General features: G+C 36.6%; 1 protein-coding gene across 2 annotated transcripts; it reads right to left on the reverse strand.

Annotated features, from left to right (window-relative positions):
- Positions 1-46: 46 nt before the first annotated feature.
- On the reverse strand, positions 47-21,710 carry LOC112706514 (receptor-like serine/threonine-protein kinase ALE2). Of its 2 annotated transcripts, XM_072200878.1 has the most exons (10): positions 21,307-21,710; positions 3,481-3,576; positions 3,090-3,392; positions 2,887-2,994; positions 2,638-2,745; positions 2,147-2,518; positions 1,757-2,047; positions 1,239-1,634; positions 909-1,152; positions 47-803 (listed from the first exon to the last, which is right to left on the reverse strand). In XM_072200878.1, the coding sequence occupies exons 2-10, from the start codon at positions 3,557-3,559 to the stop codon at positions 371-373; spliced, it is 2,334 nt and encodes a 777-aa protein (XP_072056979.1). In that variant the 5' UTR covers positions 3,560-3,576; positions 21,307-21,710; the 3' UTR covers positions 47-370. The 2 variants fall into 2 exon arrangements, with proteins under 2 accessions (XP_072056979.1, XP_072056980.1); XM_072200879.1 differs by lacking the exon at positions 21,307-21,710 and having other exon boundaries at positions 1,239-1,631; positions 3,481-4,100.
- Positions 21,711-23,852: the final 2,142 nt, after the last annotated feature.

Here is a 23,852-nt window from a genome sequence, read left to right on the forward strand (position 1 = left end):
AAAAACTCTAAACTACTTTAACGATAACAACATAAGAAGAAAAAACTGACATAAAGAGCAACATAAATAGATTAATTCCATACAAGGATACAAGCTTCATTCATTTTGCTCCTGAAGTTTGAAACACCAACTTCCGAATATAATATAACAAACAATGAAATTGTCAATAGAATTTGCATTGAGGCTGTGACAAATTTAATGGGATCAAGGCCATATTTCAGTTAAAAATTCATGCTCACTGATAGTCCCTCTAGCAAGATTTATCATTTTCTACCAGAGATGCATCTTCTTTTCCCTGATGCACTAAACATCTTCTATGTTGATGCATCTATCTGGCTCTTCACTAGCTTCATAGTCATTCAGGGAGTTCTTACACAGAAAAATCCACTCTCTCATCTGAACTTTTGGAAAATTTCCCTTGTACATCATCTTGAAAACTTGCCTGTCTTGCATAGTCTGTCTCCTCAAACTCACTGCATACCAACTTCAAGGCCTGCACAACTTCACCCATGAAAGGGCGTTGAGTGACTTCTTCTTGCACACACATGGATGCAATGGCTGCGACTTTTAGTATGCTGTCAAGAGAAATGCTGTGCTTTATATCCGGGTCTATAATCATCTCCAAACCTTCTTTACTTGTGAGAAGCGGACGAACCCAAGCAACAAGGTATTCTTGACCAGGCGATCGCGACCAGTCCACAGGCTTTCTCCCGGTTAGGAGCTCTAGGAGGACTACTCCATAACTGTAAACATCACTTTTCACAAGAAGATGTCCTGTCATTGCATATTCAGGAGCTAGATACCTGCATAACAAGATGTCAATGAGCTGAAAAATCAGTTTCACCTTAAGGAAATTTAATAAAGATGATTATGTTATAACATCTTTGGATGTCACATATTAGTATTACCCAAATGTGCCCATAACATGTGTGGAAATGTGCTTGTTTCTCTCATCAAGTGCTGTTCTAGCCAATCCAAAATCTGATACCTTGGGTGTGAAGTCATGTTCCAACAAGATGTTGCTAGACTTGAAGTCTCTATGTATGACACATGGATTTGAATCTTCATGCAGATAAGCCAATCCTCGAGCAGCGCCAAGCGCAATCTTCATCCGTGCATCCCAATCAAGTGGACCTGTTTCCTTGTCTGAACCTGTGAACAAATTGTGCATTCAAAGTCAGTATCTGAGAAGAAATCATGGTTTGAGTTTCAAAATTGACGAACTATGATTTAATTACCATGTAAGTGGGATTCTACACTTCCATTAGGAACAAGCTCATAGACAAGGCAACGACTCTGTTTCTCAATGCATATACCTATCAATTTAACTAAATTTCTATGGTGCAGACGGCTAAGCATCTCAACTTCGGCCAAAAATTCGCGGCCGCCATGATGATCATCCCTTTTGAGAATCTTCACTGCAACATCCCTCCCATCTTGTAGGCCTCCTTTGTAAACAAGGCCAAAGCCACCTTCTCCTAATATTCTTGAAGAACTGAAGCTATTTGTTGCTTTCTCTATTTCATTCAAAGTGAATATCTTAGCTGATCCTGCATATGCTATTGTTCCAGAATTGGTTGAGGTTGATCTAGAATTCACCATGTTCTCATAAGGCAATGACCTGGCAATGCCTGCTTTATTCATATTGCAAATTAGCATGTTTTTCCAGCACTTCAAACTTCAAGGAGAAACATTTTACAAATGAAATAATAACCATTTTCTATACTTGTCTTTTGTTGAAAGTTCCATTACTTACCTGAATTTTTGAAAGAGGGTGCAATTATAACATCTGTAGCTTGTTCAGTTTCAAGGGCTGGACAGTGGCATTTCAATAGACAAAGCCAAGTAACTCCAAGGAACAGAACAGAAGCTGCAAAACACGACAACACGAGCATACCAACCGTTCTTTCGCCATTCCCTTCTTTTTTCTTCTTATTAGAGACATCAACTCCTAAAGGCTTTATTAAATTCCCATCATTACCAACAGCATCTGGGTCAACTATACCAGAAACATCAAAAGGACTTGAAGGTGGAGAAGGTGGAAGACCTGCATCATCATGTGTTATCCAAAGTATGAATGAAACTAAATATATACAATATAAGTTTAATTTGTAGATAGGCAAGAAACTTGGAATCAAGGCATAACCTGGATAATGAACATAGAGTACTTCATAGGCACCAAAAAGGGAAGCATCAGTGAGAATTTCTTTGTGCCAGAATTTCTTGTATATCAAGAATGCTGTTGTATCATCAAACTTAACTCCTTGAGGTACCAAATTTAAGAGAACAGTGGTTTTCTCTAGTTGATGATTTGCTGCATTAGCTCCAACAATGTGAACCTGGTTGCGACTCAACAAAAGACTGGCTGCAATTTCCTCAGCTAGCTTGAAAACCAAAGGGAAGAACTTGTATATTGCAATGCTGATGTGGAGTTTAACTTGAAGTGGCCACACACAACCACAAGGAGATCCAGGAGGTGTATTTGTCAATGGCTCTGAGCAAGTCACCATCATGCAATCTAAAAGGAATAGGATCAATATAAAACCTTGTTTGTTTAAATTGTTGAAAATGAAGGAACTAGTAGTGTCAATGAGTAATGTAAATAGTTATAGTTCTGTAAAAGATTTAGAATAATACCCTTATTAGGTGGTGGAGGTGGAAGAACCAAAGCATATGCTGGTGGTGGAGTCTTTATCTTATTCAATGATGAACCTAGAGGTGAAATTCTTGGGGAGGGAGAGGGCACTGACAATGGACATGGACAAAGCATAACAAACATTGAGGTGGTATGAGAACATATCTAATTAGCAATCAGGTTAGAAAAAATATCAGAACATAAAGCTAAAAAGAATGAACACAATGAGGGATTTACTTTATACTTTATACCATTCAAGTGTTCTGATAAAACTGATGGTGATGGTGATGGTGCAGGTGCAGCAGAATTCCAGCTTTTTGGTGAAAATAAATGAGGTTGTGATTTGAAGACTGAAGTACCTACATTTTCAAGGAATTTCAGAGGAAAAAATTTAAGTAATTTTGGCATGTAAACATGAACAAATCTGAAAGTTGTGCAACAGTTTTAGTCAAACCTTGATGAGTATGAGGATTGTTTGGGTAGGTTGGCTCAGGAGTTTGGTTTCTAAATTTTCTTTTGTAATTGTGGTGCTTATGATGTGATGATATTGGAGAATCCACATAACCATGAATCCACATCTTTGTAGGAGCTTTGGAGAATGACTTGGATGGTGAAACTGCAGTAGTTCCATGAACTCCATAAGATGCCTTGGAAGGAGGAAGTGCTATAGATGCAGGAACTCTAGAATATGATGACTTAGATGGTGGCAATGCAATACTTGAATGGCTTCTGACCCTTGAATGGTGCAGATTTGTTGCTACAGAAAAAGAATAAAGTTTAATCTTGAAGTTTTCATAGAAGATCATACATATATATATCCATAGTAAAACTAATTCAGAACAAACCTGCATATTGATGAAGCTGTGGAATACAGAGAACTAAATGTAGCTTGATTAACAGGAATAGTATCAGCTGTAACCCCATTTTGATTCTGAGGATCTCTGAGTTTTCAGGTACAGTCACAAGAAGAATAAAATTAAAGAGTTTGGTAGCAGAAGAAGCAGAAGCAAAATGTGGAAAGTCCTACAATTAAAGCATACCGACAATGCTAACCAAAGTAATAACTAATTATGCATTCTAGTCATGGAAGCATAAGGAGAAATGTTTCCTTCTCTTCAGGGCTGAAGAGCCTCTATTATTTGTTGAAATTAATCACATGATAGACAAATTCTGAAAATGACAGTTCCCTGATTCTTCAGGAAACACTAATAACAAGATCAAATGAAAACAAAAAGTAGAAAATAGATTGGTGGGGTAATTGTAGAAGCATTGTAAATGGCATAAATTTTGGCCAAAACAAAGAGAGGAGGATCATTGAATTAGGTGTCACTAACATAATTCAACACAATTAAGACAATCACCATCATGGGATTCTATATCCTAGTTTGAAAACTAAAGATTGATACCTTACACTATAGTTTCTACAATTTAGACTATTTTTTAGGCTCATGTTTCAATGTCTTTCTCAGTAATCATGACATCATAGCTAGCTTAAGAATACTGAAAGTGGAATTCAGGTCCCACAAGTTGAAGAAGTGGCTAAATCTTTTGAACTTATGTCTTCTGTTGTCTGAAGTCTAAACCATATGCAGTAATAGTATTCAATGTAATATGAAAAAATAATGAAGGCCATCATGCATTGCTGGACATTGTTCCAATTATTGTGACAATAAACTGAGTATGGATAAAAATTCAATTTCCAAAATCCAAACTGTATCAATGGTAGTTGGATGTTATATATCTCTTGTTACTGTACTAACTTCACCCTAACGTATTATGAATTTTGTGTAACTACTAATATGTAAAGAAAAAAAAAAATCTCACATCAAAGAGTAAATACTTGAAAAAAAAGTCTTATAAATAAGATTTTATGTTTTTATAATTTTATTGAGATATTTTGAAAAAATTATCACGAAAATTATTATAAGTTGAGAATAGTTAAAAATCTCACTTTATATAATAAAAAATAACAATTCTAGTTTACATTCCTTCAATTTCATCCATGTAACTGATATCTAAGGTAGATTTTGGAACAATAATTTTTATTTTTTACTATGTATATTAAAACTTAAATGTTGAATTGTGCAATATTTGCATGGCCTCTTTAATTAGCACGTGTAACACCATAATATTTTTAGGTGTGGTCATCAATATATGAAATAATAAATTCGGATTTTTCTCTAGAAAAAAAAAAAGTGCATAGGAAAATGGATACAAGTGAATAAATACCCGGAAAATGTTGTTGTGAAATAAGGTATATATTAATCTAGGAAGCCAATGAAGGAACAAGAAATGGTGAGACACACATGGGTATGGTCCATTTCATGAAGTGTCCCCACTTAAGACAATGATCACAAGATTTGGTTAGTTCTTAGAGAATCCAGTGCCCTTCAGATTGACCTACCCCTCCATGAAAATAACATTGTTGACCATGTACTAAAGCACGATCATTTAGAACAACTAAAAAGAAAAATAAAGAAAAAGAATAGATAATATATAGAAAACTACAATAATTGATAGATATTTGATATGTGTCGGTGAATTGGCTCATCTTTTTGGGTAGACCTAGAGATAGTTAGTGCTTTTTAGCTGATTGGTGATTAATCAGGGTCCCTCTAGTCATGTTGCTTTTTGGGTTTGAGTATAATTTTGAGTTTTTGTTTATGGGGCTTGAAGCCTCCTTTATTCACCAAAAAATTTTATTGTTCATCATTCATTAGGACAGTAACCATCTGTTTAGGAGGTGTATTTTCAAGAAGAAAAATATGATATAAATTTAAACATTTTTTTAGGCAATTGTTATATTTTCTTTTTTGAAATATTTATACCAAATACAATTATAATTTTTTTGTCATAAGTAATCTATTTAAGAACAAAAGATTTTCCACAAACTTATTTTCATACCTAAAATAGGAATCGACAAACTTATTTTCATACTTAAAATAGGAATCGAATAACCATCCTTTTAATAATGAATCAATTGATCATACTCAATTGTACTATTAAGTTTGATAGCATTCAATGACGGTTTTTTTTGTCCGAAAAAGAAAACAACAAAAAAAAATACAAGAAAAGATCATTATAACAATTGGCGAAGAGCTTTAAAAATACTGATAAAAGGATCTTGCTTTGCTATAATGACGGATTCACTCTTTGTTCTTCTGATTTCGATAGACAGATAATAGGTAGTGTTTGTTTTTAAAAAAAGACATAGGATATGGACAAAAAAATGTTTAAAAAGTATTTGAAAACAGAGATACAGACCCTAGATACATGCATGATAATATTTTATATTTTTGTGTCCACTCTTTTATGAAAGACAATGATGAATATAAAAATTGAGAAAGTGAACACAGGCTTTTTAATAAAATTATGTTAGAAAATTAAATTAAGAATATTCAAGAAAGTACTACGACTACAACATATTAGAACATTAAAGTAGTTCAAAATCAAATTGAATTAGAATTAAATACAAGTTGCACTCATCATCTTCATATTAGAAGAATGAAGAATCATGAATTGGAAGTTTCAAGATTGATAATTAAAAATTTGAAGCAAAATTGAACAAGGAATTGACTAGTCAAAGTTTTTACATGTTTTTTGAATTATTACAACTAGTGCTTAGTTGTTATAAGAATTATTATTTTATTATGAAGTTTTGCCTATATCAAGGCTTCATATGTATGTTGTTATCTATTTCTCCATGAACCAAAATACTTAGTGTTTGTTTCAAAAAATTCTCTCCTTATTATTATGAGTGTTAGTGAGTTTGAGAGATGAAAAATATGATAGCGTCATTTGTATGAGTGAGTGATCCTAGGGCCAATTAAGTGTGGGTATTATACTTACATTTAGTATCAGAGCTAGTTAATCCAGCGCTTGGTGTTTGAGAGTTTGTGAGGTGTGGGAGAATTCTCACATAGTTATTTGTTGATAGAGTTGGTATGGCAAACACTTTTAATATTGTGTGGTCCTGTCCCAAGATAGATAGGAAACTTGATTATAGTTATTGGGAGACTTTGATGTCTACCCATTTGAAGGTCCAAAATCTGTGAAATTTTATTGAACCGGGTTTGCAAGAAGGAGCAGATGCTGCCCAACAGAGGAGAGATCAATTGGCGCTATCTCAAATTCATCAAGGTGTAGATTATACTTGTTAGAAGATTGAATCAAATCAGGGAGATATTTTAGGATCACGAGAAATACTAGAAAAAATCAATGTTATCAATTTAGAATATTTCTATAAATAGATCCCTAGCTATCTATAAATTAGAAGAATTGTTGTAAATCAAATATGAATCAGAAAGAAAATATCATTTCCCAATCTCCTCTTATTCTTTCTACCTCCTAATTATTTTTTCTTATTCCCTTAAACCCTCGATACCATCGTAAGATGGTATCAGAGCGGTGTTAGGTCCTGGGAACTCAGAATTGGATCATCGTTTCTATACTCTCTCAGCCAAATTAGCCAAAACAAAATGTCAACATCTGACGAAGATACCAGTGTTAATACTGGCAATAATTCAAACAAAGCTGATGAGCTGACGCTGTAGATCGCAAAGTTGCTGTGGAGCAGCCTTGGAATGCAATCTTCATAAATCAACTCTGACAGTCTATCAATTGGTTTCCAATTGAATGGGGATAATTATCCTCTGTGGGCAACCCTAATGAGAAAAGCAATCGGTGGAAGAGGAAAGAAGGCTCATCTGACAGGGATACCCCCAGCACTAGCAGAAACAGAACCGACATATGAATAATGGGAGCAAAGAGACCAGACTGTTTTTACTTGGATCATCCAGAACATCGAAGCAAGCCTAATGATTAATGTCTTTCAATTTTCAACGGCAAAAGCTTTGTGGGATGGCTTGGCAACCACATACGGAAGCGGAACGGATCCGATACAAATCTACGACCTGTATCGACAAGCAAACACGCAAAAATAAGAACAAGGTACCCTAGAGGATTTCTGGAACAAACTACAAGCCATTTGGATGGCAATAGACAAAAAACAACCAAATCCCATGAAATGCCCATTAGATATTACGACTTTCAATCGATTAAAACAGGAACAGAGACTATACCAATTTCTAACTGGTGTAGATGACAAATTTGACACTGTTAGAAGAGATCTATTAAAACAAGAACCTGCTCCTTCAATAGAATCTACCTACGCCACTATCCGGAGGGAGGCGGCCCGACTTCAGATTCTGAAGCCTACCACCGATGGCGTAGGAGAGGCATCACAAGGAGAGATCGGGACAGGCTTCGCTGCGAAAAACATAACCGATCAAGGCGGTCAAAGGCGTGGTCGCTCAGACACTGTTGGACGGTGGTCATCATCGCGGAAGAAAGAGAGAGAAGACAAAAGCCATCTTTACTGTACCCACTGTGGAATGAACAAACACACCAAGGAAACATGCTTTAGAATCGTAGGATATCTAGAATGGTGGGAGGATAATCACAAGAAACCAAAGAACAAATCCGGTCAAGGGAGAGGCGCCACCGCCATGGGCATCCCGAAGGTTACCAGCAGCAGTGGCACCGGAGAAAAAGAAGGAGAAAACTGCAGGGCACAGCACGGTAAGGCTTCGGTGGCCACAATGCAACAAGGTAAGAGAGAAAAAGAGGGCGGTAACGGGCTATACCAAGATGGGTCATATAATGGCCTTGGTTTAATTGCTGGGAATGGGGCCATAACCAAGGTCCTATAAAAAATCAAAAGAGTGGATCTTCGATTGTGGGACCACTGACACCATGACATATGAACTCGAGGATTTTGACAGCTTGACCAAGCCCTCAAAGGCCCACATTGAGACTGCTAGTGGCGATTTAATTAAAGTTAAAGGGGAAGGCTCTATTGTTTTTTCAAAAAATTTAAAATTGAAAAAATGCCTCTATGTTCCTGATTTGTCTTTTAAACTGTTATCTATTAGCCAAGTAACCAATGAGTTAAATTGTGTGGTACTCATGTATTCCAATTTCTGCCTTTTGCAGGACATTCTTACGAAGAAGATCATTGGGCGTGGTACTGAGCGAGATAGGCTTTACTACGTTGATGAGGTAGCACACCAGGGACATGCCATGCTTACTCACGGAACAATTACCAGGCAACTTTGGTTATGGCACAGACATTTGGGACACCCCTCATTTGGGTACCTTAAGATTTTATTTCCAAGTCTTTTTTTGAAAAACACTGAAACTATTAAATGTGAGACTTGTATTCGTGCAAAAAATTATAGAGTTACTTTTTCTCCAAGCAATACAAGAGTCAATTCTATTTTTTCTCTTATCCATTCTGATGTGTGGGGTCCCACACCGAAGTCCCAAAATAATTCCTTTCAATATTTTGTGTTATTTGTGGATGATTTTTCTCGCATGACTTGGATATATTTTCTGAAACATAAATCTGAAGTTCCTAATTGGTTCTTTGATTTTTACCAAATGATTCATACCCAATTCAATAAAAAAATTCAAATACTCCGGTCAGATAATGGTGTGGAATTCATAAATCAATCAATGAAAGACTTCATGCAAAAAAATGGGCTTATCCGCCAAACATCCTATCCATATACCCCCAACAAAATGGTGTCGCTGAGAGAAAAAATTGTAAAATTCTTGAGATGACTCGAGCCATGCTTTTTTATGCACAAATGTCAAGTTCTTTTTGGCCTGAAGCTGTTACAACCTCAGCCTACCTTCTCGATTGCGTACCCACTCAGGCCCTCGGCAACAAAACACCCCTCCAAATTTTGGCCACTCAGACTAACATTCCCCCCATTCTTACCTTGCCACCTCGAGTTTTTAGGTGCTCTGTGTTCATCCATATCCCAAAAAAAATAATAATAAACTCGAACCTTGTGCAAAAAGTGTGTCTTTGTTGTGTATGCTACACACCAAAATGGGTATCGATGCTACAATCCTGTCACTCGTCGCATTCATGTAACAATGGATTGTGATTTCTTAGAGTCTGAATTTTACTACCGTTGCCAACATGGCGTTCAAGGGGAAGAATTTAGTGGATCGACAAGTTGGCTAGATAACCTTTGTTGCTTTGAAACTGTTCAAACAGAGCGAGTAGATGGAGCCACCGAGCATACCTTACTCAACGAAGAAAATCACTCAGTACACACAACCAGTAAAACTCCTTCTGAGAATGTTATACAAGAGGTAAGTGAATCCCACTCTGATAATTTACTCCATACTTTTAATGAAGATGCTAACAATGACAGTATAGCTCTAGAACTTGAAGAATCAAAACGAGAACCCTTTACACTTCCTCTAAGAGGAAATAGAGGTGTTTCACCCAATCGATACTCTCCAGAACATGTCTCCCGCAACTCAAAGTACCCGATAAAGACAACCAGAGAAGGAGTGACAGAGGTTGCAAAGGCCTTTTCTAGCATCCTCCTAACTGAAGACATCCCCAGAACAGTCCAAGAAGCAAGTAAAAGAACTGAATGGCAAGAAGCTATGAAGACAGAAATGGAAGCCCTAGAGAAGAACAAAACCTGGGAAAAATGTATTCTATCGGCCGGAAAGAAACCAGTTAGGTGTCGATGGGTATTCACCATTAAATACAAGACAGATGGTACTGTAGAACGTTACAAGGCAAGGCTGGTCGCCAAAGGGTACACACAAACTTATGGCATTGATTATTCAGAAACCTTCTCACCAGTAGCAAAAATTGATACCATCAGAGTCCTCTTCTCAGTAGCCGCAAATGAAGATTGGCCTCTCCACCAATTTGATGTAAAAAAAATGCTTTCCTTCATGGAGAGTTGAAAGAAGAGGTATATATGGAAGCTCTACCAGGATTCTCTGAAGAATTTGAGAAGAATGAAGTGTGTAGATTGAAGAAGGCTCTCTATGGCTTGAAACAATCACCGCAGGCTTGGTTTGGAAGGTTCACGGTTGCCATGAAGAAATACGGGTACAAGCAGAGTAACTCAGATCACACCTTATTCCTGAAAAGTAGAGGGGATTTAATAACATGCCTAATAATTTATGTGGATGATATGATCATAACAGAGAGTGACAATAAAGAAATTGCAAGGCTAAGGAGGAATCTCTTCACAGAATTTGAAATGAAGGACTTGGGTGGATTAAAGTACTTCTTGGGAATAAAGGTTTTACGCTCCAATAAGAGAATCTTTATCTCTCAGAGAAAATACATCCTAGACCTCCTTGCAGAGACAGGAGTGGTTTACTGTAAACCTGCAGACACTCCTATGCAAGTTAATCATGGCTTGAGACTAGAGAAAGACTCTAAACTGGCAGATAAGGAACGGTAACAACGTTTGGTTGGCCTATTTGTCACACACCGGACCAGATATAGCCTATGTAGTAGGGGTAGTTAGCCAATTTATGCACCAACCACAGGAGAATCATATGGAAGCTGTCATGAGAATAGTCAGATACTTGAAAGGAACTCCGGGAAGTGGAATCTAGTTCAAAAGAAATGGGCACCTTAACATTGAAGCATACATAGATGCTGATTGGGCCGGTAACCTAAATGATAGAAGATCTACATCAGGCTACTTTACATTGGTGGGAGGTAAGTTAGTCACCTGGAGAAGTAAGAAACAGAAGGTTGTTGCCCTCTCAAGTGTTGAAGCAGAATTTCGAGGAATTGCTAAAGGCATAACTGAAATCCTTTGGATTAAGAAACTCATATCTGAAATCGGGTTTCCACCTCCATTGGTAAGCAAATTAAAATGTGACAATAAAGCAGCAATAAGCATCTCAGAGAATCCTGTACAACATGACAGAACTAAACATGTTGAGGTAGACCGGCACTTTATCAAAGAAAAAATTGAAGAAGGTACTGTGGAACTATCTTTTGTTAGGTCAGAAGACCAATTGGCAGATGTCCTTACGAAAGCAGTCTCAGGCAGAATTTTGGCCGAAGTTCTCAGCAAGTTGAGCATTGGTGACCTCACTACTCATCTTGAGAGGGAGTGTTAGAAGATTGAATCAAATCAAAGAGATATTTTAGAATCACGAGAAATATTAGGAAAAATCAATATTATCAATTTAGAATATTCTCATAAATAGATCCCTAGCTATCTATAAATTAGAAGACTTGTTGTAAATCAAATATGAATCAGAAAGAAAATAACATTTTTCAATCTCCTCTTATTCTTTCTACCTCCTACTTATTCTTTTTTCCCCTTAAACCCTCGATACCATCGTAAGAATACTATGTTTGGCAAAATAGCAAATGCCAAAAGTGCAAAAGAAGCATGGAACACGTTGAAATTGTCATATAAAAGCGTAGATAAAGCTTAGAAAGCAAAGCTACAGTCTTTCAGAAGAGAATACAAAAGGTACGAGATGTATAGCTCAGAAACTGTTGAGCAATATTTTACTCGTGTTACAGATCTTGTCAATAAGATGAGAGTCTATGGAGAAGATATGCCCAATAGTAAAGTGGTGAAGAAAATTCTTCGCATCATGCCGATGAAGTATGACCATGTGGTGACTACGATACTAGAGTCCTACGATATGGACACCATGACGATTGCAGAGTTGCAAGGAACCATGGAAAGCCACATCAGAAGAATACTGGAGAAGTCAGAAAAATCAACTGAGGAAGCCCTGAAAAGTCGAGTGAATTTAAACAATGTTGCAGAATCAAGCCGTACACAAGAAGGACGAGGTCGTTGTTTTAATTTTCAAAGTAGAGGCAGAGGAAGTTTCAGAGGTAGAGGTCGTAGCAATTACAACCAAGGAAGTTACAATAATTTTACACCGCCTAATTAAGAAAGAGGTGGAACAAATTTCAGGCATGTCAACCGAGGAAGAAGTCGAGGCAATTTTTATCAAGAAAGAACCAATTTCAATTGTTTTCATTATGGAGAGTATGGACACAAAGCAGCAGATTGCAGATTCAAAGTGATGAATAATAATCAAGCACACGTTGCAGAAAATCAACATAAAAATACTGATGATAATCTGGGTACTCAAACTTTATTTTTTACAAGTAATTCATGTGCTAAAGATGAAAATATGTGGTACTTGGATAATACCTGTGGTAATCATATGTCTGGTAAAAAGGAGTTATTTTCTTTAATAGATGATTCAGTTAAACTATTATTGAAATTTGGTAATAGTACAAAGATCCATATTGAAGGAAAAGGGCACATACCAATTAGATTGAAGGATGGTTCTCTAAGTTATATTTATGATGTTTTCTATGCTCATGAACTTTATTATAATTTACTGAGTATGGGGAAATTATCTAAGAAGGGATATAAGATGATAACTTATCGTGGATATTGCACTGTATTTGACAACAATGAAAGGTTCATAGATAAATCAAAGATGACTTCAAACAGAATGTTTCTATTAAAAATTCAACATGTCAATCCCTCTTGCATGAGTTCTGTGATACTTGATGATAATTGGTTGCGGCATATGCAGTTTGGGCACTTTCATTTTTCTGGCCTAAACTACCTGTCAAGAAAAATGACTTATTTCTGGTCTACCACGAATTCATATTTCCAATTGTGCTTGTGAGATTTGTCAACTGAAAAAGAAGCACAAAGATACATTCCCTATAGGAAAGTCATGGAGAGCTAGAAGACTACTTGAAATTATGCATTCAGATATTTGTTTTGTAGAAGTTCCAAGTAATGGTGGTAGCAGGTACTTTATCACTTTTATTGATGATTTTAGTAGATATACATGGGTATACTTTCTGAAGCATAAATCAGAAGCATGTGACGTCTTTAAGACATTCAAGGCGTTTGTTAAAAAACAAAGTGGTTATAAAATCAAAATTCTCAGAACAGATAGAGAAACGGAATATCTTGCATCTTCAGAATACTTTAAACAATACGAAATTCAACACCAACTAACAACTAGATACACTCCTCAACAAAATGGGGTTGCTAAAAGAAAGAATAGAACCATCATGGACATGGTCAGATGCATGCTCAAGTCAAAACAAATGCCTAAGGAGTTTTGGGCAGAAGCAGTCGCAACACCAGTTCATATTTTAAACAGGTGTCCAACAAAGAGTGTTCGTGATAAAAATCCAGAGGAATCTTGGAGTGGAAAGCGGCCTTCCATTCATCATTTCAGAGTCTTTGGGTGTATTGCTTATGCCCATGTACCAAATCAATTAAGGAAGAAGTTAGATGACAAACGCGAGAAGTGTATCTTTATCGGCTATAGCACAAACTCAAAAGCATACAAGTTGTACAATCCAGAAATAAAGAAAGTAATCATAGCAAAGATGTGACGTTTGGTGAGAAAGCCATGTGAGACTGGAACACAAAGACAGAAAAGCATCCGATTGTAATTTCAAATACATGTGATGATGAAGAAGAAAGACAACCGGACGCAACCGAACAACTAGAATCATCTAGAAGACCTCAAAGAGAAAGGAGACTACCTGCTAGATTAGCAGATTATGAAGTTGGCAATGACAACGATCCGTCAGATGAAGAAATCATAAATTTTGCTCTATTTTCAGATTGTGAGCCGTTGAACTTTGAAGAAGCCTCTAAAAACAATAATTGGAAGAAAACAATGGATGAGGAGATTCATGCCATTGAGAAGAATGACACATGGGAGCTGATAGATTTACCAGCAGATAAGAAGCCAATTGGAGTAAAGTGGGTTTACAAGACTAAGTACAAACCCAGTGGTTAAGTTGATCGTTTCAAAGCAAGATTAGTTGCTAAGGGATACAAACAAAATCCAGGTATCGATTATTTTGAAGTATTTGCTCCTGTTGCACGATTAGACACTATTCGTATGATTATTTTACTCTCGGCTCAAAATAAGTGGAAGATACATCAAATGGATGTTATGTTTGCATTTCTAAATAGCATTTTAGAAGAAGAAGTGTATGTCGAGAAACCTGCAGGATATGAAGTTTTTGGAGAAGAAAATAAAGTTTACAAGTTGAAGAAAGTTTTGTACGGGTTAAAGCAAGCACCAAGAGCATGGTACAAGAAGATTGATTCTTATTTCATTGAGAATGGTTTTAGAAGATGTCAGTTTGAACATAATCTTTATATTAAGTTCATTGAACCTGGAGATATCTTGATCGTGTATCTTTATGTTGATGATTTAATCTTTACTGGCAATAATTTGAAGATAATTGCAGAATTCAGGAAGGCTATGATAAAGCACTTTGAAATGATGGATATGGGATTGATGTCTTATTTCCTTGGCATCGAAGTTCTTTAAAAAGATGATGAAATTTTTATTTCTTAGAAGAAATATGCAAATGATATTTTGAAAAAATTTCAAATGGAGCACTCAAAACCAGTTTCTACTCCAGTCGAAGAGAAGTTCAAATTGTTGAGAGAAGATAAAGGAAGAGCAATAAATTCCACATACTACAAAAGCTTGATTGGAAGTCTAAGGTACTTGACTGCGACTAGACCAGATATTGTGTTTGGAGTTAGTTTGCTTAGCAGATTTATGGAGGAGTCTTGTACCAACCATTTGCAAGCGGCAAAAAGAATTCTTTGATATATTAAAGGTACTTTAAATGATGATATTTATTATGAGAATACTAATTAAATAAACCTTGTTGGCTACACTGATAGTGATTGGGCTGAAGATATAGAAACAAGAAAAAGTACTTCAGGATTTGTATTTCATCTTGGTTGTGGTGCAATTTCATGGTCATCAAAGAAACAATCAGTAGCAGCACTCTCTACAGCAGAAGCAGAATATATAGCAGCAACAAGTTGTGCAATACAAGCAGTTGGGCTAGAAGAATTCTTGAGGAATTGAATGAGAAACAAAGTACTCCAACAATAATATTTTGTGATAACAAGTCAGCTATTGCACTTTACAAAAATCCAGTATTTCATGGAAGATCGAAGCATATTGATATTCGGGTTCATAAAATTAGAGAATTGGTAAATGAGAAAGAAGTTGTGATCGGGTACTGTCCAACTGAAGAACAAGTTGCAGATATATTTACAAAGCCATTGAAGACCGAATTATTTTACAAGTTGAAAAAGATGTTTAGAATGATAAACTCTACAAGCTTAATTTAAGGGAGGCAATGTTAGAAAATTAAATCAAGAATATTCAAGAAAGTAGTACAACTACAACATACTAGAACATTGAAGAAGTTCAAAATCAAATTGAATTGGAATTGAATACAAGTTGTACTCATCATCTCCATATTAGAAGAATGAAGAATCATGAATTGGATGCTTCAAGATTGATGATTAAGAATTTGAAACAAAATTGAACAAGGAATTGACTAGTCAAAGTTTCTACATGTTTCTTGAATTATTACAACTAGTGTTTCATTGTTATAAGAATTATTATTTTATTATGAAAGTTTGCCTATAAAGGCTTCATAGATATGTTGTTATATATCTCTCCATGAACCAAAATACTTAGTGTTTGTTTCAAAAAATTCTCTCCTTGTTATTATGAGTGTTAGTGAGTTTGAGAGATGAAAAATATGATAGCGTCATTTATATGAATCAGTGATCCTAGGGCCAATTAAGTGTGAGTATTATACTTACAAAATTTTTTCTCTTTTTGTCCAAAGATATTTTTTATTATTCTACTGTTATCCCTTCTTGTTTTCTTTAATTTTAGCTTCTTCTCTATTCTACGTTCTTCTTTTTTTCTCAGACACTCTCTTTTTAATCGGATAATTTCTTTCTTCTTATGTTATCGTTATTATTTTAATATCATTTTTACCTTATTTGTTCATAGACCAATTCTTCTTGTAATCTCCTGTACTCTAACGTACTCTCATTCTCTATTAAATTAGTTTGTATTTAATGAAAAAAATTGAAATTATATAATTATTTTAGTTATTTCATATAATATTTTAATTTTATCTATATGTATCCAAATATAATATTATACATTATCTTAGTGTCTTATACTATCTAAACACAATATACAAAAATAATTTTTATCATCTATATTCTATTATCTCTGTCTCATATTTTATTTTATCAAATCTCTAAAAACAAACATAACCATAAATATCTTTTAAATGAGGTGATGATCGGATTAATAGCATATCCCAAAATCACGGATGAATACGCAACAATAATAACATTGGAGAATTGATTTTCTTTACGCGAGAGAGCTGGAATTCCAATAGATATGGAAACCCGCTTGTTGATGTAAAAACTTACGGAACCGATTAAAGCCTTGAGAATGTATTGGATGACTGATAGAAAAATTGTTGCTCATGATTAAATATGAAAAGAAAAAGTACACAAAAGTATATAGGAGATTCTTTTACTAAAATAAAATAAAAAAATTATTATTTTTTAATTTTAATTTTTTAAATATTATTTTTATTGTCTTCAAAAAGTATATAGGAGTATACAATAACAATTATTATTATCGTCTTAAGAGTACTTAGAAGTACACAAAAATACATAAGAATAAATTATATTTTTATTGAAAAAATAATAATTTTTTTAATTTATAACGAGAAAAAATCCTTGTTAAATATAGCTTATTTTCATGTATCTTTTTTTTTGATGAGAAAGGGGGGTCAAAGACCCCAAACAAAAGAAACAAAAACAGTAAAACAAAACTAGGAACCCCTAGGACGCATACAGCCAAAGCAATCCAAATCTAAGGCCAAAGATATATCAGGAGGGGGCACATCATAAACATGGAGGCCAAGGGGAAGAGTCTGTCCTTTTTTTGCAAGGATGTCTGCGACATAATTCGCTTCTCGTAAAGTGTGGGTCCATTCAGAGATAGTCAGACGTTGAGCTTGAATGTTGATATCTGCGAGAAGTGATGCACATGGGTGTCTTGTATCGCAACCGCTTTTTACAAGCTCCAAAACTGATGTAGAATCTGTTTCAACAATGATTTGGTGGAAGTTCTTTGCCACTGCAATTTGAAGGCCACGCACAACCCCCCAAATTTCAGCTTGCATTATAGAGCAACTACCCAGATTGCAAGAGAAACCAGCAATATATCTCCCCAAGTGATCTCTAAAAACTCCCCCACATGCTGCATTATTCTGATTTTCATAAAAGGAGCCATCAACATTGAGTTTAATAACATCTTCTGCACGAGGAAACCAGCGTATGAGGTTGTTGTGGGCTGGAACGGTGTGCTTCATTTCCACTGGTTCTCCATAACTCTTAGGTATTCCTCATGTCTCGCTTTAATATTGAATAAAGCCAAGGTAGAAGGAATCAACTTATTCTCAAACACTAAACTGTTTCGGCAAAACCACAGGTAGGAAGTCGCGTAACCAAACAAATTTGACCAGTTTGTTTCTTTTGATATATTGCTTAAAAGCCAGTTCGAAAGATCAGAGCCGAAGAATGAAGGCAGTTGACTTGAAGGAAGGAGATTGCGCCAGATGCTCTTGGCGAAGAAGCAGTCACGAAGGATATGTAAAGTGGATTCTTCATTGCTGCTACATCTGGGGCAGCGATCATCACTTGCCATGTGTCGTCTCTTCCTTGCTGCATTAGTAAGGATAGCGTCATGGGCTACTAACCATAGGAACATGCGGATGCGTTCTGGACCTTTCCACTTCCAAACAAGGCTGAAGATGTTGTTGGGTTGACCAGTGGTATCATGAATATCTTGATAGGCCGATTTAAGTTTGAAAGACCCATCTGAGGTGAGCGCCCAAGCGATTTGGTCTTTCTCCTTCCAAGGGGATGGTGGGGCCAATGCATTGATCTTTTTGACAATATCATCTGGGAGCCATTCCTTAATCCTCTTGATGTCCCAATCTCCTGAAATAGACAGAAAATCCGTGAGGGAGCTATTATAGTCAATAGTATCAATACTTACCTGGTGAACATGCTTATCCAGGCTCCCTAAGTTAGGCACCCAATTATGTTTCCAGAAATTGATTTTCGAGCCATCTCCAATCCGCCAAATGGTGTTTTTTTTTACATTCTCCCAGTTTTCGCAAACTCCTTTCCACAGATTTGAGTTGCTCTGTTTTCGCTCTACTCTCGGGATAATGTCTTCACCTCCTCCATATTTGGATCGCAAAACTCTATCCCAAAGAGCATCCTTCTTCTCAATGAGGCCCCAACCTACTTTCATCATGAAGGCTCGATTGAGGGTACGAGCATGACGAATGCCCAATCCACCATTATTTTTATGCTCGCCAACTTTTTTCCAACTCAAGCGATGAATCTTTTTTGATTGAGCGGTTTCTCCCTAGAGAAAATTCCTACATTTACGGTCAATAGCATTACAAGTAGTAGAGGGAAGTAACGCAGTTTGCATAGTATATGATGGAATAGAAGAAAGGACAGATTTCACCAGGGTGTTTCTTCCTGCCAAGGAGAGGGATGAAGCCTTCCAAGAGTTGAGTCTCGTGTTGAGTTTGCTAATGATATCATCGAAAGTACTACCAGACACCTTATTGTGATGGAGAGGAACTCCAAGATATTTTCCCAAGTTGTCCGTTCTGGCGAAGCCCAAGGCATCACTGATCTCTTCTCTAATGGGGCCCCCAACATTACTCGAGAAGAAGATACGAGTTTTTTCCTGGCTAACCGTTTGCCCAGAGCTCTCACAGAAAGCATTAAGACATCTTTTTATAACACTAGCCTGGTCCATATTAGCCTCAGCAAAAAGAATCAAGTCGTCTGCAAAGCATAGGTGAGATAGTGCCGGACCCCGTCTCTTGATGCGAATCGGCTTCCAAAAACCGTGATTGACCGCACAGTTAATAAGCTGAGATAGGCGTTCAATGCACAAGACAAAAATGTAAGGAGATATTGGGTCCCCTTGTCGAATACCCCTTGTTGGTTTAAACTCCTCCAATTCTTCACCATTCCAAAGAACTCGCATTCTTGCAGAGGAGATACATGAGAGAATAAGTTCAATAGTATTGGAAGGAAGCCCAATGTCCTTTAAAGTATCCTCCACAAAAGACCATTTGAGCTTATCATACGCCTTTTCGAGGTCGATCTTGATCGCCATCCATCCCTGCCTCCCTTTTTTATTTCTCATGGAGTGGATTACTTCCTGTGCAATGATAATATTATCTGAACTTTGTCTTCCTGGCACAAAGCTGCATTGGGTCGGACTAACCAGCTTCTCCATGATTCTTCTCATACGACTAGCCAGAATTTTAGTAACAATCTTGTACGAAACATTACATAGGCTTATGGGCCTCATTTGTTTGAGGTTAGACACAGAATCTACCTTTGGTATAAGGGTGATGAGGGTCTCATTCAGCTCACTGACGTGCTTGGGATTGTGGAAGACAGTTTGGATCAACCTACAGAGGTCCGGTCCGACTTTTTCCCAATACTGTTGGTAAAAAACAACTTGTATGCCATCCCTGCTCGGTGCTTTTAGGCTCCCAATACCAAATAGAGAATCCTTAATCTCCTGGTGCATCACTTCACCACCCAAGATATTAAGCTCAGTAGTGTTAAGGGTCGGAAATTCATTTTCTAGCACATAGGGAGGGTTATCGCTGGTATCTTGGTAGAGATTAGAGAAAAATGAGAAAGCAAGCTGCTCCAAATCGTTTTTCTTAGTGACCCAAGTACCATCATCATTTTGTAAGGCAAGAACTCTGTTTCTTCTTCTTCGAATCATCGTATACCCATGGAAGAACTTAGTATTACGATCGCCAAATTCGATCCAATTACTCCGAGATTTTTGGAACCACAACAATTCTTCCTGAGCAAGCACTTCTTCATATTCTTTGCATAGCCGAAATTGTAGATCCTCTAGGTAGTGGTTGACTCCATTAGAGAGGGAATTTGCAATGCCTTGAAGTCGAAAGAGAATTCTTTTTTTCCTTTTGAAAATATTTCCAAAAACTGAATTGTTCCAATCCTTGAGAGCTCTCTGGAAATTGTGAATACTGTTTGACCAAGAACTTTCAAACTTCCAACAGTTTCTAACCATGCCATCAAATTCTGGGTGGTGCAGCCAAGCAGTAAGGAAGCGAAACGGTCTTTTCCTTCCATTGCCCATACCGTTTTGAGATAATTGAAGGCAGAGGGGGGCATGATCTGATTTGAGCATAGGCAAATGTTTAATGCAAGCCTCAGGGAATTGGATTTGCCAATCTAAATTCCCTAAAGCACGGTCCAGCCTGATCACTAAATTACCCCTTTTCCAGGTAAACGGCCAGCCCACAAACCCCAAATCAATCAACCCACAATCAGAAACACAATTCTGAAAGTCAGAGCAAGCGCCAGAGTCATTTCTAATAGCACCTCCGCGTCTTTTGTGGTCATGTAAAGTAGCATTGAAATCACCAATTAAGCACCATGGAGCATTAATGTTCTCAGCCAGATTCCTCAAATTGTTCCACAAAAGCTTCCTGTTAACTTTTTGGGGACTACCATAAATGGCTGTGAGTAACCAAGTGGTAGAATTTTTACAAGAGACCAAAAGATGAATGAATTGTCTATTATGGCCAAGGATGTCAACCTTCCAAGTACTTGAATCCCAAAGAGCCCATATACCACCGGAGTGGCCATTTGCTTCCTCCACAAAGCAACCATCAAAGCCTAATTTATTTCTAACCTCTTTTCCCCGATCCCCACTTAAATGAGTTTCAAATAAGAGAAGAAAATTAGCATCAAATTCACGCCTTAAGTCTCTAATAAGATAAGGAAAGGATTTAGCACCAGCACCTCTACAATTCCAGCTAATAATATTCATAAGGAAAACATAATAAAAGAAAGGTTATGAAAAACCTGAAGATCATCTCTGGGAATTCGCCTTTTGCTTCAGGCCACTCCGGTCCCGGGATAAGCTCCCCTCTTTATTTTTTAATGTTGGTAAAATAATCACCTGCCCATCAGGTGGTTTGCTCGGCTGGCTAATCATGGTTTGCTCCATCATGACGCCACCAGATGTGGAACTTTCGGTCATTCTGCGCTTGGGGAGATTAGTTCTTACAAGGTTTCGATCAATAGACTTACCGGGCTCCTTCATTGCTAGATATGCCTCCGTTTGCTCTTGCTGAAGGCAACGCATGCTCTCAAGCATCATTAATTCCATAGCTTCTACTTCTGGGTCCCTGCACTTTGATTTCTGGGGAGAGGGGGATTCGATGGCATCATCGTGAATGGCTACTTATTTTTCCTGATTCTGGACTTTAGGAAGAATAGACTTCTCATTCCTTGTAACTCCTATTTTGGCATTTGGGCCACTCTTGTGACTAGCTTGGTTTTTTGAATTATTAACCTTAAGGGATTTTTTTTTTCAAGGCTTGTCCTTTGTCTAACCCACCTTGGGCCTTAACAAATAAAGGCCCATTCTCCTTAAGTCCATTTTCCTTTTTTTCATTTGGGTTTTCATGAGATAAATTTCCTTCTTCATAAAGGGCATTAAAGCGTGACCCCCCTTCCAAATAAATGGCTTCCTGATTGGTTTCCCTTTCTATATTAGAATTGGAATCATAATCATAATGAGCTTCTTTCTTTTTAGGAAAGGAAATATCTTTTTTCCTTCTAATTGGCCTTTTAACTAGCATCCATGGGCCAAAATCCGGAGAGTCTTTAACACTGGGCTCCTGTGCATTAATTCCTGGATTATTATTTCCATTTTGGACTTCTTCACCGTCAACAGTAGCTCCTCCCCCGGTCGTCTCACCACCACCTGGGTTTGCCGGTTGTGACGGCATTTGTCCTCCAAGATTTTCGTAGCAAGAGTCAAGTCGATGCCCATATTTTCCACAAGAGAAACAGATTTGATGTAACCCTTCATACTCAATATTTAGTTCACTACCCAACACAGAGATTCGAGGCACCAATTTTTTAGCCAGATCAATTTCCACACATATTCTAGCGAATTTTCCTCTTGAATGTATAGAAGTCGTACGATCGATTTTGAGCATATGACCAATGGCTGATCCCACCCTCCACAAGAAGCGTTGATTATAAAGCTCAATGGGCAAGTTAGGTATGCGAATCCAAACAGCAATCCTTCGAACAATATCTTCTGATGTGAGGAAGAAAGGTCTCCATCTTTGGACAACGAGATAGTGACCCGCAATCATCCATGGTCCTTCCATAAGTGCATGAGAGTAGTCCTCATCATCTGAAAAATGAACAAGAAAATAGTCACGGTCCATATCAATAACATTGATAGTACCATTTCTTACCCAGCTCTTTTTTAGACGTTGTTCCATGAAGGCTAAACCAACCCTTTTGCCCAGCAATTTCACAATAAGAGCATTTTTCCAGGGCTTGCACCAATCCTCAAATTCTTCCTTTGAGACCGGAATAACTGGGCATGGGTCAAATTCCTTGACATTTTTCTGTTGATCATTATTTTCTTGATACCATCGATCCTCTGGGTTAGGATCGTCTTCCGTCATATCATCATCCAGATCAATGTCTGGTATACCTTCAAGTCTCGGCCCGGATATTGTCAACAACGAATCCTTATACGTGACCTTTTTCACTATACGTTCAGTAGCTGCCACCCCGTCCGAGATGTCCATCGACTCTCCCGGTTGGTTTAGATCCACTTCATCGCGAGTTTTGACTTTTTTCGTACTTCGTTCAACCAAATCTTCCTCCTGAGAAGAAACCCTAGCAGAGCAATCCATTTTTTAAAGAAGTTTAGCAGAGCAATCCATTTTTTATTTTCATGTATCTATGTATGTACTCTTGGAAACCATAACAAATTTGAATTTCGTTGGTTTTGAAAAAAATTAAAATAAGTTTATCAGTATTAAGTCAACATTATAATTTTTATAGAGTTTGTGGATATAGAATTTGTCGATAGAACCCATAATTTTTTAGGTGAATATGAAGAGACTATACAATTCAGCTATAGTTCGTTGACAAATATTTAACTTATATATTCTAAAAACAATTTATAATACTTTATTTAGTCCTTTTAAGACATTTTTTATCCAATCTGGCAAGAAAACCAAAGAGGTATAGTCAACACCAAGCCAACTTATATATTTTACACTAATTAATTGTCATTAATTATTAATTATTTAAATTTAATTTTTTTTAAAATATAAAATTAATTATTATTAATTACTTCTTTTTATTCTAATTTATCTTTTACTATTTATTAGGTAAATTCTAATTTTCCTTTTTAAAAAAACGTCCAAATTCAAAAAAAAATTCTAGAATATAAGATAAAGAATCATCAAAATCTTAAGAAAAAAAACATACAAAATATAAAAAAAAAAGAATCATCCAAATTATAAGTAAAAAAATATACAAAACAAAAAAAAATCAGTTGTTTTTCTATACTTTTCTTTTTTAAGTAGAAT

This window comes from Arachis hypogaea, chromosome 8, assembly GCF_003086295.3.
Source record: "Arachis hypogaea cultivar Tifrunner chromosome 8, arahy.Tifrunner.gnm2.J5K5, whole genome shotgun sequence".
Classification (NCBI taxonomy): Eukaryota; Viridiplantae; Streptophyta; class Magnoliopsida; order Fabales; family Fabaceae; genus Arachis; species Arachis hypogaea.

Coding starts and splice junctions, on each gene's coding strand:
- LOC112706514 (XM_072200878.1), bottom strand. CDS start 3,559: ATGGGGTTACAGCTGATACTATTCCTGTTAATCAAGCTACATTTAGTT. Junction 1,635..1,756: donor ACCCTCTTTCAAAAATTCAG/GTAAGTAATGGA, acceptor ATATGAATAAAG/CAGGCATTGCCAGGTCATTG. Junction 1,153..1,238: donor TGTAGAATCCCACTTACATG/GTAATTAAATCA, acceptor ATTTGTTCACAG/GTTCAGACAAGGAAACAGGT.